We start from the raw sequence: 20,660 nt of genomic DNA on the forward strand, positions 1-20,660 counted from the left end.
TCCCGGAACGCAGGAGGTGGGTGGGTCCGGCGACTCAAAAAAAAAAAAGGTGGGGGGTGGTTTACTATAACTTTACGCACATGCGCTTATTGTGTGTGTAAAAAAAAAAATAATATCAGACATTATGATCTTAGAAAACGCTTTAGTGACGAACAGTTACAGACAGTAATATGTCGTGATATGTTATAAAATATTATTTTTATTAGGCTATATATTAAATTATATATTAAATTTATCTTCTAAAATAACAGACTACTCATATCACAACTGGTTTATTTCACCATTGGAGATCAGATCACACAAGACATGAGTTAAATTACTCTTTTTAAGGATTTAAGTAGGGTATTTAAAAGCGGTTGTTTTTTTTTTTCACTAGACGGTTGTCTTTGGAGATGATATACCTATAGCCTACTTGACCTCTGATTTAATGAAATAAAATTCGACAAAAATGAAGAATGACTCTCCTCGATGATGACTACAGCTTTAATAACACAGATGAAAGAGCCATGGGGCGATAATAAGCCCTACCGGTAAAAATAATCTAAAAGCAAACTGATTAATGCATCAGTAATAGGCTACTAATATTAGTTATAATAATAATAATATATGCTATTAGTAATAACGATAGTGATAGTATTAAAGATAGTAGTAGATATTTAAAATAATCAGACTAGGCTACTTACAGGGCAAAGGGCACGTTATCACTGCTCAGCTGTTCGTTTATTAAATAAACAATGCAGTCGCGCAGTAACCACGCGCCGCTTATCAGATACAATCACAGATTCTATGGATAGAATAACCCTTCAAAAAAGTGCGACTTATAGTCCGGTGCGACGTATATATGTTTTTTTCGTCTTCATAATGCATTTTTTGGCTGATGTGACTTAAACTCCGGAGCGACGTATAGTCCGGAAAATACGGTATATGGCATTTCTGCTCGACTTCCGATATGCATTTTTTGCAACCGGAAGAGCCGCTGTCACGTGATCATACGTCACAAAAACTTTCAGGCACAGCACAAGCGGGTAGATGAATGGAGAAGTGGATGACAAGAAAATTGTTTTTATAGTCTTTAAAGTACATTGGACATCATACATTGGACATCATGGTGTATTGTGCTGCTTATGGTTGCAATAATTCCAATGGGAAATGCCCTGGAGTAAGTTTTTTTTGCATTCCCCAAGGACCCGAAGCTGAGGAAAGTGTGGGCTCACCTGCGCATGCGCAGTAGGCTTCGCGCATGCGCAGTAGGCTTAGTAGGACAACTTTACAGAACACCTGTTGAAAAAAACTTTGCACCTACTGTTTCCCACAAACTGTATTCGGACCATTTCACTAAGGATTCTTTCAACATTAATACTCAGGTACTGAGCGATATTAATTCATGAAACATGAAACAGGAAGCATAAGGGTGAGAAAAAAAACAGTTAAAATCGGGAAGCCGTGCACACCTGCGCCAGGCTGCACAAATGCGCGCAGCTTCCCGACCCAAACCGCCTCTCTCTCATCCTTACACTTCATGCCTCATGCTCCATGAACCAACATCGCTATTTTTTTATTTTTTTTAATCGGATCTGCGCGATTCAGCCATGAAAAAGGTGGCATCTGCCGAAAGGCGCGCTGTTTGCATCCCTGCACGGAGGCCAGGGGACAGGGCAGGAATATTTTTGTTGATATGAGTGATCCGGTGCGATTTCGCGACCCCCCTGCTGAAGACCTCTGCGCTAAGCGTCTGAAAGCCGAGGTAAGGATTAGTTGATTATCATAATTCTGACTCGTTTCGCCATTTTGAATGTTTTCATCTCGGACTCTGGAAGCATTTTATCTCAATCAATCTCGAAAAATATCAGCAAAAAAAAACTAGCTTGCAACGGACTTTAGCTAGATCTATGATGAACTTTCAATGTATGACACAAAAATGATACTTCTTTCAACAGATCATTAGCCTTTGAGCAGAATTGTTTTTAACTTACCAGGAAGTGTTATCGAGCCGACCGCTTTCAGTTTCATGAGGGCTGAATGAACTCTCACTCTCAGAATCATCTGACCCGTCAGAGTAAAGACAAGATCTATGCTCATGTGAATTTCCAGCTATCAGTTCGAATTGATAAGGTCTAACTTCACATCTCTGTGAAACATCGGGAATATCACTGTCGATGGTGTCCATTTCGGTAACCTGTTTACATTAGATTCCCAAGCGCTGGCTCCTTGGAAAGTTTTTGTGACGTCGCGGGTCACGTGACCACCTAGCTCATTAATGAATCCTTGTTTTACGCTGATGTATAGAAAAACTTGAATAATGTGATGATTTTCACATTTTTGACGCCCTGCAGTGATTTAGATGGCATTTCTTATGTCCTTTATACATAATTATGCCCAGGTAAAAATCCATGTCCCATATCCTTTAAAGCTATTGACAATGGCTCTATAGCTAAAACAAAAAGTAATGGACCACCTTGTTTGGTACCTCTGTGAAGAGAAAAATAATCAGAAGAGATTGAATTGGTGCAAACTGATGCAGTTGGATCTGTGTATATCAACTTAATCAATTTAATAAACTTATGGCCAAATCCAAATCTTCGTAGTGTATGGAAGAGATAATCCCACTCAACCCTATCAAATGCCTTTTCAGCATCAAGTGATATAATGGCTTCTGGGGTTGGTTTATTGGGCTTAGTGTATATATAATATTGAACAGGCGCCTCAAGTTAAAATAGGACTGCCTATCCTGGATAAATCCAGTCTGGTCCTCAGATATTAAATAAGGAAGGACTGACTCAAGGCGAAGTGCAGTGACTTTAGAAAATATTTTACCATCACAGTTTGTTAAACTGATGGGTCTGTATGATGCGCAATCAAGTGGATCCTTGTTTTTCTTCAGTAGTAGTGTGATGGATGATTGACAGAGTGTGGGTGGGAGAACTTTTTTTCTTACTGATTCTTTATAAACTGAAAGAAGAAGTGGGGCCAATTGTTCCTTAAATTTTTTTTATAAAATTCATTGGGGAATCCGTCAGGACCAGGGGCTTTACCACTTTGTAGAGACATTATTGCAGTGATTTCTTCTTCTACAGTGATAGGTTGTTCTAATTTTTCTTCTGTGTCAGAGTCAATAGTGGGGATGTTTAAGTTACAGAAAAAAGTGTCATTGTTGCTGATCTAGATCTAAATCTGACGAATATAATTTGGAGTAGAACTCTTTTTAAAATTATTGTTGATGGTTTGATGATCCTCACTTAATACACCATCAGGTAATCTAATTTGTGAAGTGACATGGGATGCTGCTTTTTGACGAAGCTGACTAGCCAATAGTTTGGAAGGTTTATCACCCTCTTCATAAAATCGACTATGGGACTTAAAGATTAGCCTTTCTGCCTCAGTAGTTAATAGAAGATCAGCTTCAGTCTGTAAACTAACTCTCGCTTTCATCCTATCGGGGGTTGGAGAGCTAGATATAAGGCTATCCAAAGCTTTAATTCTAGAGGACAGATCTGTGATGTTATTTTGGTGGACTTTCCTAGTATATGCACTGTGGGCAATGATCTGTCCTCTAAGATATGCCTTAAGTGCCTCCCTTAAAGTTGATGCTGAAATGTCGTCAGTCATGTTTATATCCAAGTAGATATCTATTTGTTCTGAAACAAACTGCACAAAAACATCGTCAGCAAGCAGCAGAGGATCAAGTCGCCATGTCCGTCTTGGCCTTTGAGATGGGAGTTTTATGGTCATACTCACAGGGGCATGATCGGAAATCATAATTGGATTATATTTACAATCAGAAATGGCATTTAGGAGAAAAGGATCCACTAAAAAAATCTATTCTGGAAAAAGATTTGTGTACATTAGAGAAAAAAGAATACTCCCTCTTGGTGGGATTTTTAAATCTCCATGGGTCTATCAATTTATGTACATCCATAAATGCTTGCACTACTTTTACTGATTTAGTTGGTCTAGAGACTGAGGCTACATCCACATGACAACGGCAACGAGATGTTATTAAAAAAAAATATCGCATCCACATGGGCAACGGATCAGTAAAATATCAGGTACATATGGCAACGCAACGCTTGCTGAAAACGATGCTATACACATGCCACACCTCTAGGGGCGCTGTAAGACGGTCCCTTCGGAGACACCAGAACAATAGAAGAAGTAAGGACGCATGCGCATAAACTATTATGCGCGAGACTTCATATTAGCCACAAAGTCAGAAAAATCTGTTCGTAAAATTACATTATAATGACCAAATACAATGAAAAGTATTTTTCCAGTCTCACCTGTGAAAGGTAATCCCATGTGATCTCATTTGGACGGCAAACCTTTTGGTACAGTTAAACGCAGCACATGAATGAGGCATCTTTATTCTCCACTTTGACCCATCCAATATGGTGGCGAGGATGACGTATGATTCTACGCGGAAGGCGGCGTCTTTAATGGTCCGGAATAAATTGAATGCTACACATTGATGGATTAATTTGTTCTTCTACGCCCTTTTTGAGGAATGTATTGTAGGACTTAAACCAACATCTGAAGAGGTGAGGTCGCTCCTTTTTTTTCCCTATTTTTGCTGGCGGGATTGACTCTGCCCTAACTCTCTCTCTCTCTCTCTCTCTCTCTCTCTCTCTCACTTTGCACCATTACACAATAAATATTCACAGTGAAAATATTTTGTAAGCGCGTTTCATGAACCAAGTTATAGGATTTGTTGACAACTCGCATCGAGTTCGTTACACTTCTACCCGGCGTGAAGCACATGTGGTTGTGACGTCATCGTAAACAAATCCGTTCTACTCATCCAGACGACTTCGCAACGGCGCCGTTGCCAGATCTTTCCACTCTGGAACCCGTTCTCAAAAGATTTCGTTTTGGGGCACCCAAAACGCTGGTGCCGTGTGGACGCCAGGCTGAAACGATAAACAATTTTATCGGATTCACCTGAATCCGTTGCCGTGTGGACAGGGCCTGAGTGAGGTGAACGATCCCAATCTGGGTCCATTACCAGATTGTAATCCCCAGATAACACAAGATGGTGAGTGTCTAGGGCCCTGTCCACACGGCAACGGATTCAGGTGACTCCGATACAATTGCTTATCGTTTAGGCCTGGCGTCCACACGGCACCGGCGTTTTGGGTGCCCAAAACGCAATCTTTTTGAGAACGGGTTCCAGAGTGGAAAGATCTGGCAACGTTGACGTTGTGAAGTCGTCTGGATGAGTAGAACGGATTTGTTTATGATGACGTCACAACCACATGACTGTGAGTGCTTCACGCAGGGTAGAAGTGTAACGAATATCACCAGGAAAAAGCCTTACAGAGCACTAGTGAGAGTGAAACACGAGCTTGGATATTATTATTATTATTATTATTATTATTATTATGTTCAGTGTTAGTTCACAGTAGTAATGCAAGAAGCAGAATAGTGACAGTAATAGTGAAGCAAAAACATGCAATTGTACAAACACTGCAGCTCTACAGCAAAATATTCATTTATGAAATGGTCTGATTCTTAACACCAGTAGTGCCAATGATCTTCTCATTGCGATGCGAGTTGTCAACAAATCCTATAACTTGGTTCATGAAACGCGCTTACAAAATATTTTCACTGTGAATATTTATTGTGTAATGGTGCAATGCCGCCAGCAAAAATAGGGGGAAAAAGGAGCGATCTCACCTCTTCAGATGTTGATTTAAGTCCGACAATACATTCCTCAAAAAGGGCGTAGAGGAGCAAATTAATCCAATTTATTCCGGCCCATTAAAGACGCCGCCTTCCGCGTAGAGTCATGCGTCATCCTCGCCGCCATATTGGAGAGGTCAAAGCGGAGAATAGATTAGCTGCGTTTTAACTGTACCAACAGGTTTACCGTCCAAACGAGATCATATGGGATTACCTTTCACAGGTGAGAAACAACAAATTAATCCATCAACGTGTATCATTCAATTTATTCCGGACCATTGAAGACGCCGCCTTCCGCGTAGAATCATACGTCATCCTCGCCGCCATTTTGGATAGGTCAAAGCGGAGAATAAAGATTAGCTGCGTTTAACTGTACCAACAGGTTTTCTGTCCAAACGAGATCACATGGGATTACCTTTCACAGGTGAGACTGGAAAAATACTTTTCATTGTATTTGGTCATTATAACGTAATTTTACAAACAGATTTTCCTGACTTTGTGGCTAATATGAAGTCTCGCGCATAATAGTTTATGCGCATGCGTCGTTACTACTTCTATTGTTCTGGTGTCTCCGAAGGGACCGTCTTACAGTGCCCCTAGAGGTGTGGCATGTGTATTGCATCGTTTTCAGCAAGCGTTGCGTTGCCATATGGACCTGATATTTTACTGATTGTTGCCCATTTGGACGCGATATATTTTTAAATAACATCTCGTTGCCGTTGTCGTGTGGATGTAGCCTAGGTTAGGAATAGAGCTTAGCATCCTCTTAAACACTCATCACTGTTAGGGGCATAAATATTAACTAATATGACAGGGAGTTATAGCTTTCCTACTACCATCACATATCTACCATTTGGATCAGAAATAGTGTTAGTAACATTAAATTGAATATTTTTATGAATAAGGATGGCTGCTCCTCTACTTTTACTGTCAAATTTTGAATGAAACATCTGGCCAACCCAATCTTTATGAATCCTAAGATGATCTCTATTTCGAAGATGAGTTTCCTGTAGCATTGCTATGCCCACACCAAGATGTTGTAGATGTGAGAGAACCTTTTTCCTTTTTACCATATGATTGAGACCCTTAACATTCCAACTTTTATAATATTCACATCCCTGTTACCTGAGATTGAATTGGAAGTATCATGTGCCATTAGGGCTAAACACTTGAAATATATCAATGTTAATCCATCTTGAATGATTTAAGATATTAATGGATGCACAAAATAAATTAACATACAGAAAACACGCATAGTAACAATGCACATGTACAACCCCGATTCCAAAAAAGTTGGGACAAAGTACAAATTGTAAATAAAAACGGAATGCAATAATTTACAAATTTCAAAAACTGATATTGTATTCACAATAGAACATAGACAACATATCAAATGTCGAAAGTGAGACATTTTGAAATTTCATGCCAAATATTGGCTCATTTGAAATTTCATGACAGCAACACATCTCAAAAAAGTTGGGACAAGGGCAATAAGAGGCTGGAAAAGTTAAAGGTACAAAAAAGGAACAGCTGGAGGACCAAATTGCAACTCATTAGGTCAATTGGCAATAGGTCATTAACATGACTGGGTATAAAAAGAGCATCTTGGAGTGGCAGCGGCTCTCAGAAGTAAAGATGGGAAGAGGATCACCAATCCCCCTAATTCTGCGCCGACAAATAGTGGAGCAATATCAGAAAGGAGTTTGACAGTGTAAAATTGCAAAGAGTTTGAACATATCATCATCTACCATACAGTGCATAAGATCATCAAAAGATTCAGAGAATCTGAAAGAATCTCTGTGCGTAAGGGTCAAGGCCGGAAAACCATACTGGGTGCTCGTGATCTTCGGGCCCTTAGACGGCACTGCATCACATACAGGCATGCTTCTGTATTGGAAATCACAAAATGGGCTCAGGAATATTTCCAGAGAACATTATCTGTGAACACCGGTGGTGTAGTGGTTAGCGCTGTCGCCTCACAGCAAGAAGGTCCTGGGTTCGAGCCCCGGGGTCGGCGAGGGCCTTTCTGTGTGGAGTTTGCATGTTCTCCCCGTGTCCGCGTGGGTTTCCTCCGGGTGCTCCGGTTTCCCCCACAGTCCAAAGACATGCAGGTTAGGTTAACTGGTGACTCTAAATTGACCGTAGGTGTGAATGTGAGTGTGAATGGTTGTCTGTGTCTATGTGTCAGCCCTGTGATGACCTGGCGACTTGTCCAGGGTGTACCCCGCCTTTCGCCCGTAGTCAGCTGGGATAGGCTCCAGCTTGCCTGCGACCCTGTAGAAGGATAAAGCGGCTAGAGATAATGAGATGAGATTATCTGTGAACACAATTCATGTGCCATCCGCCGTCGCCAGCTAAAACTCTATAGTTCAAAGAAGAAGCCGTATCTAAACATGATCCAGAAGCGCAGACATCTTCTCTGGGCCAAGGCTCATTTAAAATGGACTGTGGCAAAGTGGAAAACTGTTCTGTGGTCAGACGAATCAAAATTTGAAGTTCTTTATGGAAATCAGGGATGCCGTGTCATTCGGACTAAAGAGGAGAAGGACGACCCAAGTTATCAGCGCTCAGTTCAGAAGCCTGCATCTCTGATGGTATGGGGTTGCATTAGTGCGTGTGGCATGGGCAGCTTACACATCTGGAAAGACACCATCAATGCTGAAAGGTATATCCAGGTTCTAGAGCAACATATGCTCCCATCCAGACGACGTCTCTTTCAGGGAAGACCTTGCATTTTCCAACATGACAATGCCAAACCACATACTGCATCAATTACAGCATCATGGCTGCGTAGAAGAAGGGTCCGGGTACTGAACTGGCCAGCCTGCAGTCCAGATCTTTCACCCATAGAAAACATTTGGCGCATCATAAAACGGAAGATACGACAAAAAAGACCTAAGACAGTTGAGCAACTAGAATCCTACATTAGACAAGAATGGGTTAACATTCCTATCCCTAAACTTGAGCAACTTGTCTCCTCAGTCCCCAGACGTTTACAGACTGTTGTAAAGAGAAAAGGGGATGTCTCACAGCAGGAAACATGGCCTTGTCCCAACTTTTTTGAGATGTGTTGTTGTCATGAAATTTAAAATCACCTAATTTTTCTCTTTAAATGATGCATTTTCTCAGTTTAAACATTTGATATGTCATCTATGTTCTATTCTGAATAAAATATGGAATTTTGAAACTTCCACATCATTGCATTCCGTTTTTATTTACAATTTGTACTTTGTCCCAACTTTTTTGGAATCGGGGTTGTAGTAAACAAAACCCTAGTGCCATAAAATGGCAACCCCCCCTTAAACACTTGAATTTTCGCAAACTCTCATTTGCATCCCTCCTGCTGTTTAACAAGCATTTAACATTGTGAACCTTGAACGCCATCTGACATCTGTCAATGAAGCCTACTAAATCGCTATCGTACAAATCTATTGATTACAGTGGAGAGGAGAAAGTCTTTGACCGTATGCTCATAACATTAATGTCTTAATCAGTTGCATGAAGGCCGGTCGTGGTTCATGGAACATAATCACATAGAACGAAATATTTCCTTTCCCCCTGGTCAAGCTAGGTAGGAGTAGCCTAGCGTATCAATCTTACATTTGACCCGTCACCTTAATTGTCCTCGGGAAGACCTGAAGCTGGAGATTGAGAAGACCCAACGATGTTGTTACTGATGAAAGCAAGAGCTTCCCGGGGATCGGTGAACCTCATATTCTTATTGTTGTGGCTGAACTGCAGTGTGGCCGGGTAGTACATAGCGAACTTGATCTTGGCTGTGTGAAGCATCTGTTTGGATACGGAGAAGGCGGCGCGTCGCTTGTTGACATCTGGGCTGAAGTTGGGGAAAATGTGGACTCTCGATCCATTGTAGGTAAGCGTACCTTTCTCCCGGGCAAGCCGCAGTATCTGCTCTTTGGTCTGGAAGTGATGTAGCTTTACAATGAATGGTCGTGGTCTGTCGCCCTCCCCAGGCTTGGGGGCTAAGCTCCTGTGGGCTCTATCCAGGCACAATTGCGGTTGAAAATTGTCTTCTCCCAACAATTCCAGAAGAAGTTTAGTAATGAACTCTGTTGGCTTTGGCCCTTCCACATTTTCTTTAATCCCTACAATTCGAATGTTCTGTCTTCTTGTGTAATTTTCCAAGTACATTACCTTGTCTCTCAGCACACTGTTCTCTTTAGCTAGTGTGGCTTGTGCTAGCTTGACACAGTCCATTCTTTTATCAAGTTCATTCACTCCCTCCTCCACACTCGCGATTCTCTGGCCAAGTGCATTTAGCGTTGTTTGTAGAGAGGCAATGGATGCACGATTTTCCTCACGGAACGAGTCGATTGAAGCTTGTATTGCACCAACTGCTTTTGTAAGCGTCTCCATGTTCTTAGTATTAGCATCTGCTTCAGAGTTAGTAGCCGTAGAGTTGGCAGTGTTTCTCGCCGTCGATCGGCATTCTCTTAGCTCTTTAGAAGGCTTTGACATTGTAGAAATGCTATTGAACACTTTATACCCGAGGTGGCCGTATAACTAAATTATTGTAAGGTTCACAATAATATGAATTTAATAAGATTTTGCAGGAGCTCCAGTAGACACGTCTACTCGCAAGGCATGCTCAACATCGCCCCCAGCATCCCCTTTTTGACCAAATAAAAATATTTTAATTTAGTGCATCAAGTTTTCTAGATGGGTGTAAACCCCCCCCCCCCCCCCCCCCCCCCCCAAAAAAAAAAAAAAAAATTTTTAAACCATGATGGCGGGGGTGCAAACTTTTGCCCTATTATAACTGTTTCCGTTATTATCTAATGTCGTGTGTGTTTTGTGTTCCAGTCATCCAGCTCGCTGAAGGTCCGTTATGAATCGTGGCTTTCGTCCAGTGGCGTGTCCCTGTCTCCCTTCCACGTCCGCTGGCACACCAGCCTCTTCAACTCGCTGTTTGCCAGATGTGCACGACTCAACCCCCACTTCCTTTATATATGGTATGACCCGTCACAGCCTGTCAGTGGCTTTATTCTTTTAGGTAACGGGTTTAAAGTGCATATCCTGGACCAATTTCGTTTTTTTTATATGAAAGTATGTCCCTTTACACACTCACCCAGAAGGGTAATTTTGCACAAGGCTATCTGTCTACAGCAGAAAAAAAAACAAAAACAAAACGCGTCTGGAAAAATCCCAAGGGAGTCTGGAGACAGATTCGTGATGTCACCTGCGGAAGTGCCAGCAGGCTGCGCGAGCTTGCACGGTTTCAGTGCACAGCCTGTGTAGACCAAGTTTAGCAGCTCGTGATTTTGCATTGAAATATGGAATTGTCACCTTCAGCTTCTAAACCCATGGATTCATGTATCAATGCTCATCTATCTATTGTTACATAAACATGTCTTTGAAGATTCTCAGTCATCCAGGTCATAGTAAACTGTGGGTGGTAAAAGAGAGCGACTGGACTTGCTTGAAGATTCTTGAAGACGTTTCATCTCTCATCCAAAAGGCTTCTTCAGTTCTGTCTGACTAATAGGGAGTATCAGGTATTTATCCTCTCATGGATGAAAAGCAGTCCTAAGGTGTTGTTGAGTCATCCTGTTGGTGTGGGTCACTGGGGGCTGGGTGTGAATGGCCTAGAGTCTCGTTGGGGTGATCAATGGATTGCTGATTCTCTCTGTCCTCCTGTGAGTCACTGAAAACAGCTGGGTTTTGGTGTGCATTCAGTGTCTGGGAAGTGTGCCAAGGACTGTATTGTAGGTGGCTGACAAATGAGGTCTTAGACCACCACCTCTGTTCAGTGATGGCTGTTCCAGGTTGACAAAAATGGCTTCTTTAACTCCTCGCTCATATCAACGATCCTCTCTGGCTAAAATGCATACGTTGCAATCCTGAAATGAGTGTCCTTTGTTGTTAAGATGAAGATAGACAGCAGAGTCCTGGCCTGAGGAACTGGCTCTCCTGTGTTGAGCCATGCGCCTGTGAAGCGGTTGTTTTGTTTCCCCAATATACGAATCCGTGCATTCCTCACTGCACTGAATTGCATACACTACGTTGTCCTGTAACTGGTGACTCTAAATTGACCGTAGGTGTGAGTGTGAATGGTTGTCTGTGTCTATGTGTCAGCCCTGTGATGACCTGGCGACTTGTCCAGGGTGTACCCCGCCTTTCGCCCGTAGTCAGCTGGGATAGGCTCCAGCTTGCCTGTGACCCTGTAGAAGGATAAAGCGGCTAGAGATAATGAGATGAGATGAGAATGAGACGTTGTCCTGTTTGTGTCTGGCTATTCTGTCCTTAGGGTGGACTAGTTTCTGCTTCAGGGTGTTACTGGGTCTGAAATGTACCAGAATGTTGTGTTTATAGAAGATCCTCCTGAGTTTCTCAGATAGACCAGAAATGTAGGGAATGACAATGTTCTTGCGTTTGTTCCTGTTATCCTCCTTGTCTGTTATGTTCCAGTACTTACTCTTCGACTCACACGCCCCACTGGAACACAAATTGGGGATCATTAGGACCTTGCAACACAGGGCTTAGAACATTCCTACAACAGTAGAGGGAAAAGAGAAGGAGCAGAATCGCATCAAGAAAGCACTTCAGAACTGCGGGTATGCCAACTGGGCTTTCTTCAAGACCAGAAAAAGGAACATAACGGATGCTAACATGGACCTGCAGGGGTTCATTGCTGTGAGAGCTGACAGAGATACTAAAGCATGCGGGAAAGGCAAAGGTGGGGGACTCATCATTTACATGGACAACCGCTGGTGTAACCCGGGACATTTCTCCGTAAAGACAGTCTTATGTTGCCCGGACTTGGAGCTGCTAGCATCACCATCTGTTTTTCCATCCCTCCGAGGGCAGACGCAGCATGTGAGGGGATTCACTCTGTCACAGCAAGGCTGCAGACACAGCACCCTGAGGCATTTATGATAATTTCTGGGGACTTTAAACACGCTACTTTGGACTCTACTTTGGCTGCTTTTTACCAGGCTATGGACTGTATCTTTTTAATTTCCCTGAGGGAACCCTCCCAAAGGGATCAATAAAGTTCTAATCTCAGTAAGTGTATTATTGCCCAGCGCTTTCGTCTTGTTTACTTTTGTGTGCGTCAATAAATAACATTATCCGTGTACCACACAAACACAGGAACACCTAATTTAGAGTACAGTCTGTCTTATTTCTTACCCTGGCAACAGTCAACTTGTGAATCGCCGATTTTCTTGGTCTTTTTCTCGGCTCTGCTTTGGTCCTCGGCTTTTTCTGGGAGCCTCGCACGAAGCGCTCCCATTTCTCTCTCATTGTCCAGTCTTTTGGAAAATGATGAGTACTAATCCCATCAAGATTGGTGTTGCTACACCCTCCTACGATACATCTGTTAACCATTTTAATAATTACGTGATAACGTTGAAGAAATTTGCAGAAAACCACCAGGTCGTTTTCTCATAAACAAACCAGCACTGACGTAGGATTCAGAAGGAGGCATCTCGCATGTGACATCACGAAAATCAATGTTTGCCGGGAAATCCAAATGCCAAGCTTTTTCAGAGGTGGACGAATTCGCCTCAAATGGCTTGATTTCAACTGAATTTTTTTTGGTATTTGTGCAAGGTAAAAAAATTGCACAAAATGCAAAATGTGACAGATATTTGACCAAAGTTTTAATATAAAATAGAATTACATTGATCTTGCTCCTGAATTTACCTGTGATAAGCACTTTAAAGGAGCAGTTTGTGATATTACCCTGCTGCCTGTGAGGTGAATTACAACTGCAATAAACAAAATGCTTTTGGAACTACGGGCACTTCCTTTGATTCATTGATCATTATTTTTAAGGAAGTACTCGTTCTTGAAATGCAGAGGCATCGAGGAGAGACAAGTGTTCTAGAATGAATATGCTCAGTAATCAGTATGTCTGTATCTGCAGGACATAAAATGAATCCTGTCCAAATATGATGATTATTTATTTATTTTTAGAAAAGCCTGTTTAAATGTGAGCTAATAAACAAACTGCAACTTTAAATTTGATTTGATGTTGGTGTATGGTGTTTATTTGCCGTGTTACTGATTTTTGAACCACACAAATGGATACAAGTGTGTATGTGTGTTGCAGGTTCAGTGCAGGGATGGTGTTTGGCGTCGTGGCCATGTTCGGCTCAGTACTGTTGCTCGGTCGCACGCTGCTGCAGACTCTGGCTCAGATGATGGCTGAGACGCCGGATGGTTCTCACGAGCAGGTTCTACAGGTGGTGGTAAGTAAAACATCAGCAACAACAACACCTCCATTGCATCTACAATTTTTGACCTGTTGCTATGGTGATATGGAATGTTGCGCTTTCCTGTTTCTCAGCTAAAGCAGCAAGAAAAATAAACTTCACCTGGTGGTAAACATGGTTCACTGAGTGGATGCAGGATATGAAAGAGACACACTTATTTTTTTTTTTACTTTTGCTTCTCACCAGCTTTATATAGACCTCATCAACCTCAGACTTGTGAGACAATAGAAAATGAAAGGGTGGAGCTGTGATCTTTTTATTTGGGGGGGGGGAAGGACTGTTTTCTTACTTTAGCTTGATGCAAAATCTAATGAGCAAGCTCACGTTACTGTGATGTTATCTTCTGAAAAATTAGTAACTGTATGCAAAATGTGGAATTTATTTTATTGATTTAAAAATGAATATTTTTGTATTTCTGTATCAACAGGCAGATTAATATTTCCCTTCATAAGTGTTATTGAACACATTTAATGTCACTGATCATCTCTGGATCAACAGGCGTGATTTGTTTTGGTCTTTTTTTACCTTTTTTTTTTTTTTTTTTTCATCTCTCAGTACATCATATGCTCATTTTGTGTGTGTGATGCCAGGTTCCGGGTGTAAATTTGCCCGTCAGCCAGTTGGCCTACTTCTTCATTGCCATTCTGGTCAGTGGTGTTATACACGAGTTTGGCCACGGGGTGGCAGCACTGAGGTAACAAATTAGTGGGTTTCGTGAATCGTTTTTATTTATTTAGTGTGTTTTGTTTGCTTTGCAGAATGACGTGTGATCAATGAATAAAAATCTAAAATTCAGGAAATGCATGCGGTGGTAATAAATAAAGATGCAGAAAAAACAGTAATGATACATATATTTAAACAGTAATAATAAATGTACTGAAAAAAGGAAAAAATCCCCATGGTTATTAGAATTGTTCTTGTTGTTTGGGCATTTTGATTCTCATTTAAAAGAACTGGACGAAATCTTGGTTAAAACATACTGATATGACTTTTTTGCATATTTTTGTCTTTTATTTTACTTTATTATTTTATAACATCTCTGAGGAATATCTGCCCCTTAATTCATGTTTCTGTCACAGACACAGGAATAGTCTCAGTATATCAGTCTAAACATATGAAACACAATGAGCTCGGGCTGTAATGGCAGAGTGCACTGCTGTGATGAGGCATAAAACCTTTATTAGGGCTTCATTAGCGTGTGTGTGTTGCTCTCAGGGAGCAGGTGAGGCTGAATGGCTTCGGCATGTTCCTGTTCGTGATTTACCCCGGCGCGTTCGTGGATCTCTTCACCACTCACCTGAACCTCATCTCACCTGTTCAGCAGCTGCGTATATTCTGCGCAGGTGGGTCAAAACACACACACACACACACACACACACACACTTCCTCAAACTGATTATTTCTTCTTGCATTTTGTCTTGCATTCTGCAGAATCACCATTAGGTGGAGACAGAGCTGTGTTTTTAAGTTCACTTAGAAGTTTCATTAATTCAGAGCTCATTTGCAGAAATCTAAGGTTTAAAAAAAAGACACATAAAATGAAGAAATAAAGCCACTTATTTAAATTAAAATATTTAAATGAACCCAGTTTTGGACGAGTGTATGGGTAGTATCTCACTAAGCTGTGACACCCCGCGACTAGTTGGAGACACCACAATTGCGATAAAATATGTGAATTGGCGACAATTTTCACTTGAAATCACACTGAATTGATATTCACATATTTTACCGCAATTGTTGTGTCTCCAACTAGTCGCAGGCTGTCGCAGCCCGGCTTTCCCTCGGCAGGCAGGGAAGTAGAGGAAGCCTCACGGAAACTGACTTCAGAAGGGTTTGCAACACCAGCGACGCATTTGCGGCTATTTTGAGAGAAATTTTGTAGCACGAATTGTTTGAACATGTTGAAAAATTTATCTCATTCTCATCTCATTATCTCTAGCCACTTTATCCTGTTCAGGGTCGCAGGCAAGCTGGAGCCTATCCCAGCTGACTACGGGCGAAAGGCGGGGTACACCCTGGACAAGTCGCCAGGTCATCACAGGGCTGACACACAGACAACCATTCACACTCGCATTCACACCTACGGTCAATTTAGAGTCACCAGTTAACCTAACCTTCATGTCTTTGGACTGTGGGGGAAACCGGAGCACCCGGAGGAAACCCACGTGGACATGGGGAGAACATGCAAACTCCACACAGAAAGGCCCTCGCCGGCCACGGGGCTCGAACACGGACCTTCTTGCTGTGAGGCGACAGCGCTAACCACTACACCACCGTGCCGCCCCCCAAAAATTTATTCAAAGTAAAATCAATGAATAAAACATTACCCAGAATTTGTAAATTGATTGATTTAATTAGTCCTGGCTGTGGTTTATTTACTATTACTTAAATCCATAGGTTCGTTATTATATTTATTTGTTTGCTTGCTTGTTTTTGTTTGTTTCGTATATCATATACCACCATTCAGTTATACCATATGTCGCGAGCATGTACAATGAACAGAAATTTGTTTGGTGTTTGTTCTCACAATGTGAAGAATATTTAATATAAAATGAAGATAAATATAATGTACAACAAAATAGCAGTGAAATAAACAAATCTAAAACATTAAGGTTTATGATGAAATTTTATTTTATTCTGTCTGATGTCGTATAAAATCAAACTCATTAATATTTAAATACATGCAAATTAAGGAAATGTAAATGTTTTAATAGGCTGCATATATACTGTGTGTGTGATTATATGTATGTGTATATGGACCCTTTTCACGTGACGTCACGACAAACGCGGCCGCCATTTTGGACATGTACTACCAGTAGTTTACCACAGCCAACATTGAGGAACGGCAGCAAAGAAAGTTTTTACTTTCAGCAAGACTTCCATCATGCCACTATATTGTTGTTCACCTGGATGTAGTAACCATCAACAAACAAGGCAAGGTTTATCATTTTATCGGATCCCGACGGAGAAGATGAATAGCGGCCATTAACAGGAAAGATTGGCAGCCCTCGGCATACCAACGCTTGTGTAGTGACCACTTTGTTGGAGGTAAGACGAATAAAATTAGCCAGAAAAGGCATTACATTGGTGTTAACATTCTGTGGCGGCGAGTGTGTAACCAAATAGGTTAAAATAACCCATTGTAACCTCTTTGTTCTTCTGTAGTAGCTATTGTTGACTAGCTAATGTCAACAAGTAGCTGGTATGTTACTGTAGCAATGTTTACGTTCAGTCATTTGGATGACTGTTAAAACCTTTCAGTCTCAGGTTTTTCCTTTACTGTATTTACTAGTTGACTGTAATTATGATCCGGCAGCTATTTACACTGGATCCAGTATAAATAGCTGCCGGAGCCAACGTCCGAGGTTCCGGAGCGCGCTCCGGCTTGCTCCCCCTCAAATTAAGCAGCGCGCTCCGGCTTGCTCCCGGAGTGCTCCGACCGAGGTTCCGGAGCACACTCCGGCCGAGGTTCCCCTCAAATTAAGCAGCGCGCTCCGGCTTGCTCCGGAGCAAGCCGGAGCGCGCTGCTTAATTTGAGGGGGAGCAAGCCGGAGCGCGCTCCGTAACCTCGGCCGGAGCACTCCTGGAGCAAGCCGGAGTGTGCTCCGGAACCTCGGACGTTGGCGTGTATGTGTATGGCGATGGGTTTTTAACGACATAGGTATACAGATCATGTGGGCCGAAGTCAGGTAAAGAAGAGGGCTTCGTGTACTTCCGTACGTCAGTGAACAATCCTGGTGGAAGCAGGTAAACGTCGTTCTCTAAGCCTGCTAACCTCAATTTTTGCAAATACCTCTCCCTCTGCTCGCCCTGTAAATGCCCTACGTCGCTGGATAGTGAAGGTGTTTTCTGCATCTCGCTCCTTTTTCTTTTGTGTTTTGTTTGTCGCCTTCCTCGCATTCAAACTGATTCGAGCTGAAGTCCACTACATGTCCAAAATGGCAGTCGCGTTTCGAAGGTCACGTGACTGAAAAGGGTCTATACTGTGTGTGTGTGTACTGTGTACACACACTGTTCTTATGGTCCCCGTCGTCTCTGAGCAAGGGTGGTTCTTCGGTGGCACCGCTGACGTCTCTCTTCTGCATGCCGTTGTACCCATAGATATACATAGAAGACTAGATGCCTCGTCCCCGTTGCCCGTCAACGAAGTCGAACGTCCGCACATGGCGGCCATCTTACCTCAGACAGCTGGCTTACCCATTACGTTGTGTTGGTAGCGATATGTACTTTTCAGATGACCGTAACTTCCTCAAATTTCAATCGATATTCAAACGGTTTGATTTGTTATATAAAAAAAAACAAACGGAAGTATGTATTTATGATATTAATGATGAATAATCATTTTATGTTTTAAAAAAAATACATGCTGAAATTCCTATGCTGTGAGAAGCCTAAGGCCGAATCCCATTTCACCCCTTGGACCAACCCCTTGGCCCTTCCCCTCCATTTTGCGCGTTCACGTGAAGGGGTAGGGGTATCCCAATCCCAGTTAACGCGGAGGGGTAGGGGAAGGCGGAGGGCTTCTGTACCCCTCCAAACGGAGATTTTCCTGGAGCAGACTCCGAACGAAGGGGTTTGAGTGATTTCCCACAATGCCATGCGGATTTCAGCGAGATTTCATGCGGATTTCAGAAAGATGGCGGTTCCCGCGGCAAAAGATTGTCATAAATGTATTTTCTCCATTATTTACGTGTTTTAAGTTGTTATCCAGAGGAAACACGCCGCTTGATTCGCTTTCGAGCTGAGAATGAGCAGCGATTTCTGAAATCCAAGCTGCTGCTAAAAAGCTTTGGGAGTGAGTATTGTTTTCGGTTGCTTTACTGCGTACGTTTTGTTCTGTTATTCTCGCTTTTATTGTTTACATGAGTGTTCTGACACCTCATTCTGTCGGATGTGGTGCACGAAGCGCCAAAGATATCCCATTCAGTGGTGTTAGTTAACAAATCACACCCTGCCAGCAGAGATTCTGGCTCTGACTGTAGCGGCTGGTCGCAGCCAATGACGCGTCGCGTTTTGATAACGTGAACGCTGACAGAGGTACGCGATGACGTATGCGATCGTTGAAGGGCTATCCCAATACGTAAGGGTTGAATTTCAAGCCCTATCCCTTGTAGCTCAGTTTCAAGGGGAAGGGCCAAGGGGAAGGCGGAGGGGAAGGGGTAGAAATTAGAATTGGGATTGGGCCTAACACTGCATACTTATGGATAACTGCGGCCTTAGGACAAATAACCATACAATTTATTTCCAATTTTTAGTGAAAATATTTTTACATGTGATAGGGCCGTAGGGGAAGCTAAAGTTAAATAAACAGCTTACTCACTTCTGAAACTTCAGAAATACTTCATCCACCTCAAAAACCTAATGCACTCACAGCATAGCATAATAACAAATGTAAACCCACATCATAGCATAATAACAAATGTAAACTCGCATCATAGCATAATAACAAATGCACTGCCTAAGTAATAGTATAAAACAGTGACAGCGACTCACAGTAGTTTGTGACAAAAAAAAGCCCGGCTGCTCATATCAGGAACTGTATTGGACATTATTTCACTAAGTAAATAACGCTACCGATTATCCTTAAAAAATGATGTATTATCTTACTGGTGAAAGGTGATCCCGCGTGCCCTACTTTCCAGACATCGCCAGTTCGAGCAACCGAAAGCCGCGCAGAAGTCTGGCATCTCGTCACAGTCAGTAATTTAATTTCCTCTAGAAATCATAATGTAAGTTGTTTTAAATTAACCAACCCGAAAATGAAAACCATGTGCAAGTGCAACTTCAGTTATTGAAAGTATTATCTCATGACCTTCCATGTAAAATTACTTGGTGCTACGAGCTAGCCTAGCATGAAACACAACTTTGACAAAGCTGCAGTAAGTCGTTTTTGAAGAGAAAAGGTACGATTTTAGCATGTTCAAGCACCCAGAGTTACAACCACATTAATAATGTTTTAAGAAATCAAACCATTTGTATATACAGTGGTGCTTGAAAGTTTGTGAACCCTTTAGAATTTTCTATATTTCTGCATAAATATGACCTAAAACATCATCAGATTTTCACACAAGTCCTAAAAGTAGATAAAGAGAACCCAGTTAAACAAATGAGACAAAAATATTATACTTGGTCATTTATTTATTGAGGAAAATGATCCAATATTACATATCTGTGGGTGGCAAAAGTATGTGAACCTCTAGGATTAGCAGTTAATTTGAAGGTGAAATTAGTCAGGTGTTTTCAGTCAATGGGATGACAATCAGGTGTGAGTGGGCACCCTGTTTTATTTAAAGAACAGGGATCTATCAAAATCTGATCTTCACAACACATGTTTGTGGAAGTGTATCATGGCACGAACAAAGGAGATTTCTGAGGATCTCAGAAAAAGCGTTGTTGATGCTCATCAGACTGGAAAAGGTTACAAAACCATCTCTAAAGAGTTTGGACTCCACCAGTCCACAGTCAGACAGATTGTGTATAAATGGAGGAAATTCAAGACCACTGTTACCCTCCCCAGGAGTGGTCGACCAACAAAGATCACTCCCAGAGCAAGGCATGTAATAGTGGGCGAGGTCACAAAGGACCCCAGGGCAACTTCTAAGCAACTGAAGGCCTCTCTCACACTGGCTAATGTTAATGTTCATGAGTCCACCATCAGGAGAACACTGAACAACAATGGTGTGCATGGCAGGGTTGCAAGGAGAAAGCCGCTGCTCTCCAAAAAGAGCATTGCTGCTCGTATGC

At 42.0% G+C, this 20,660-nt stretch overlaps 1 protein-coding gene across 2 annotated transcripts in view; it reads left to right on the forward strand.

The window, feature by feature from the left end:
* mbtps2 (membrane-bound transcription factor peptidase, site 2) overlaps positions 1-20,660 on the forward strand; it is a 37,787-nt gene that overhangs the window by 3,796 nt on the left and 13,331 nt on the right. Inside the window, exons 1-5 of one of the 2 annotated variants that reach the window (XM_060899710.1) lie at positions 9,938-10,039; positions 10,501-10,649; positions 13,754-13,892; positions 14,507-14,610; positions 15,132-15,259. In XM_060899710.1, coding sequence (XP_060755693.1) covers positions 9,977-10,039; positions 10,501-10,649; positions 13,754-13,892; positions 14,507-14,610; positions 15,132-15,259 — 583 coding nt within the window. In that variant the 5' untranslated portion in view covers positions 9,938-9,976. Of the gene's footprint in view, positions 1-9,937; positions 10,040-10,500; positions 10,650-13,753; positions 13,893-14,506; positions 14,611-15,131; positions 15,260-20,660 lie in introns of those variants that run through there. The other variant, XM_060899709.1, reaches the window with a different exon arrangement.

This window comes from Neoarius graeffei, chromosome 19 (assembly GCF_027579695.1).
Source record: "Neoarius graeffei isolate fNeoGra1 chromosome 19, fNeoGra1.pri, whole genome shotgun sequence".
Classification (NCBI taxonomy): domain Eukaryota; kingdom Metazoa; phylum Chordata; class Actinopteri; order Siluriformes; family Ariidae; genus Neoarius; species Neoarius graeffei.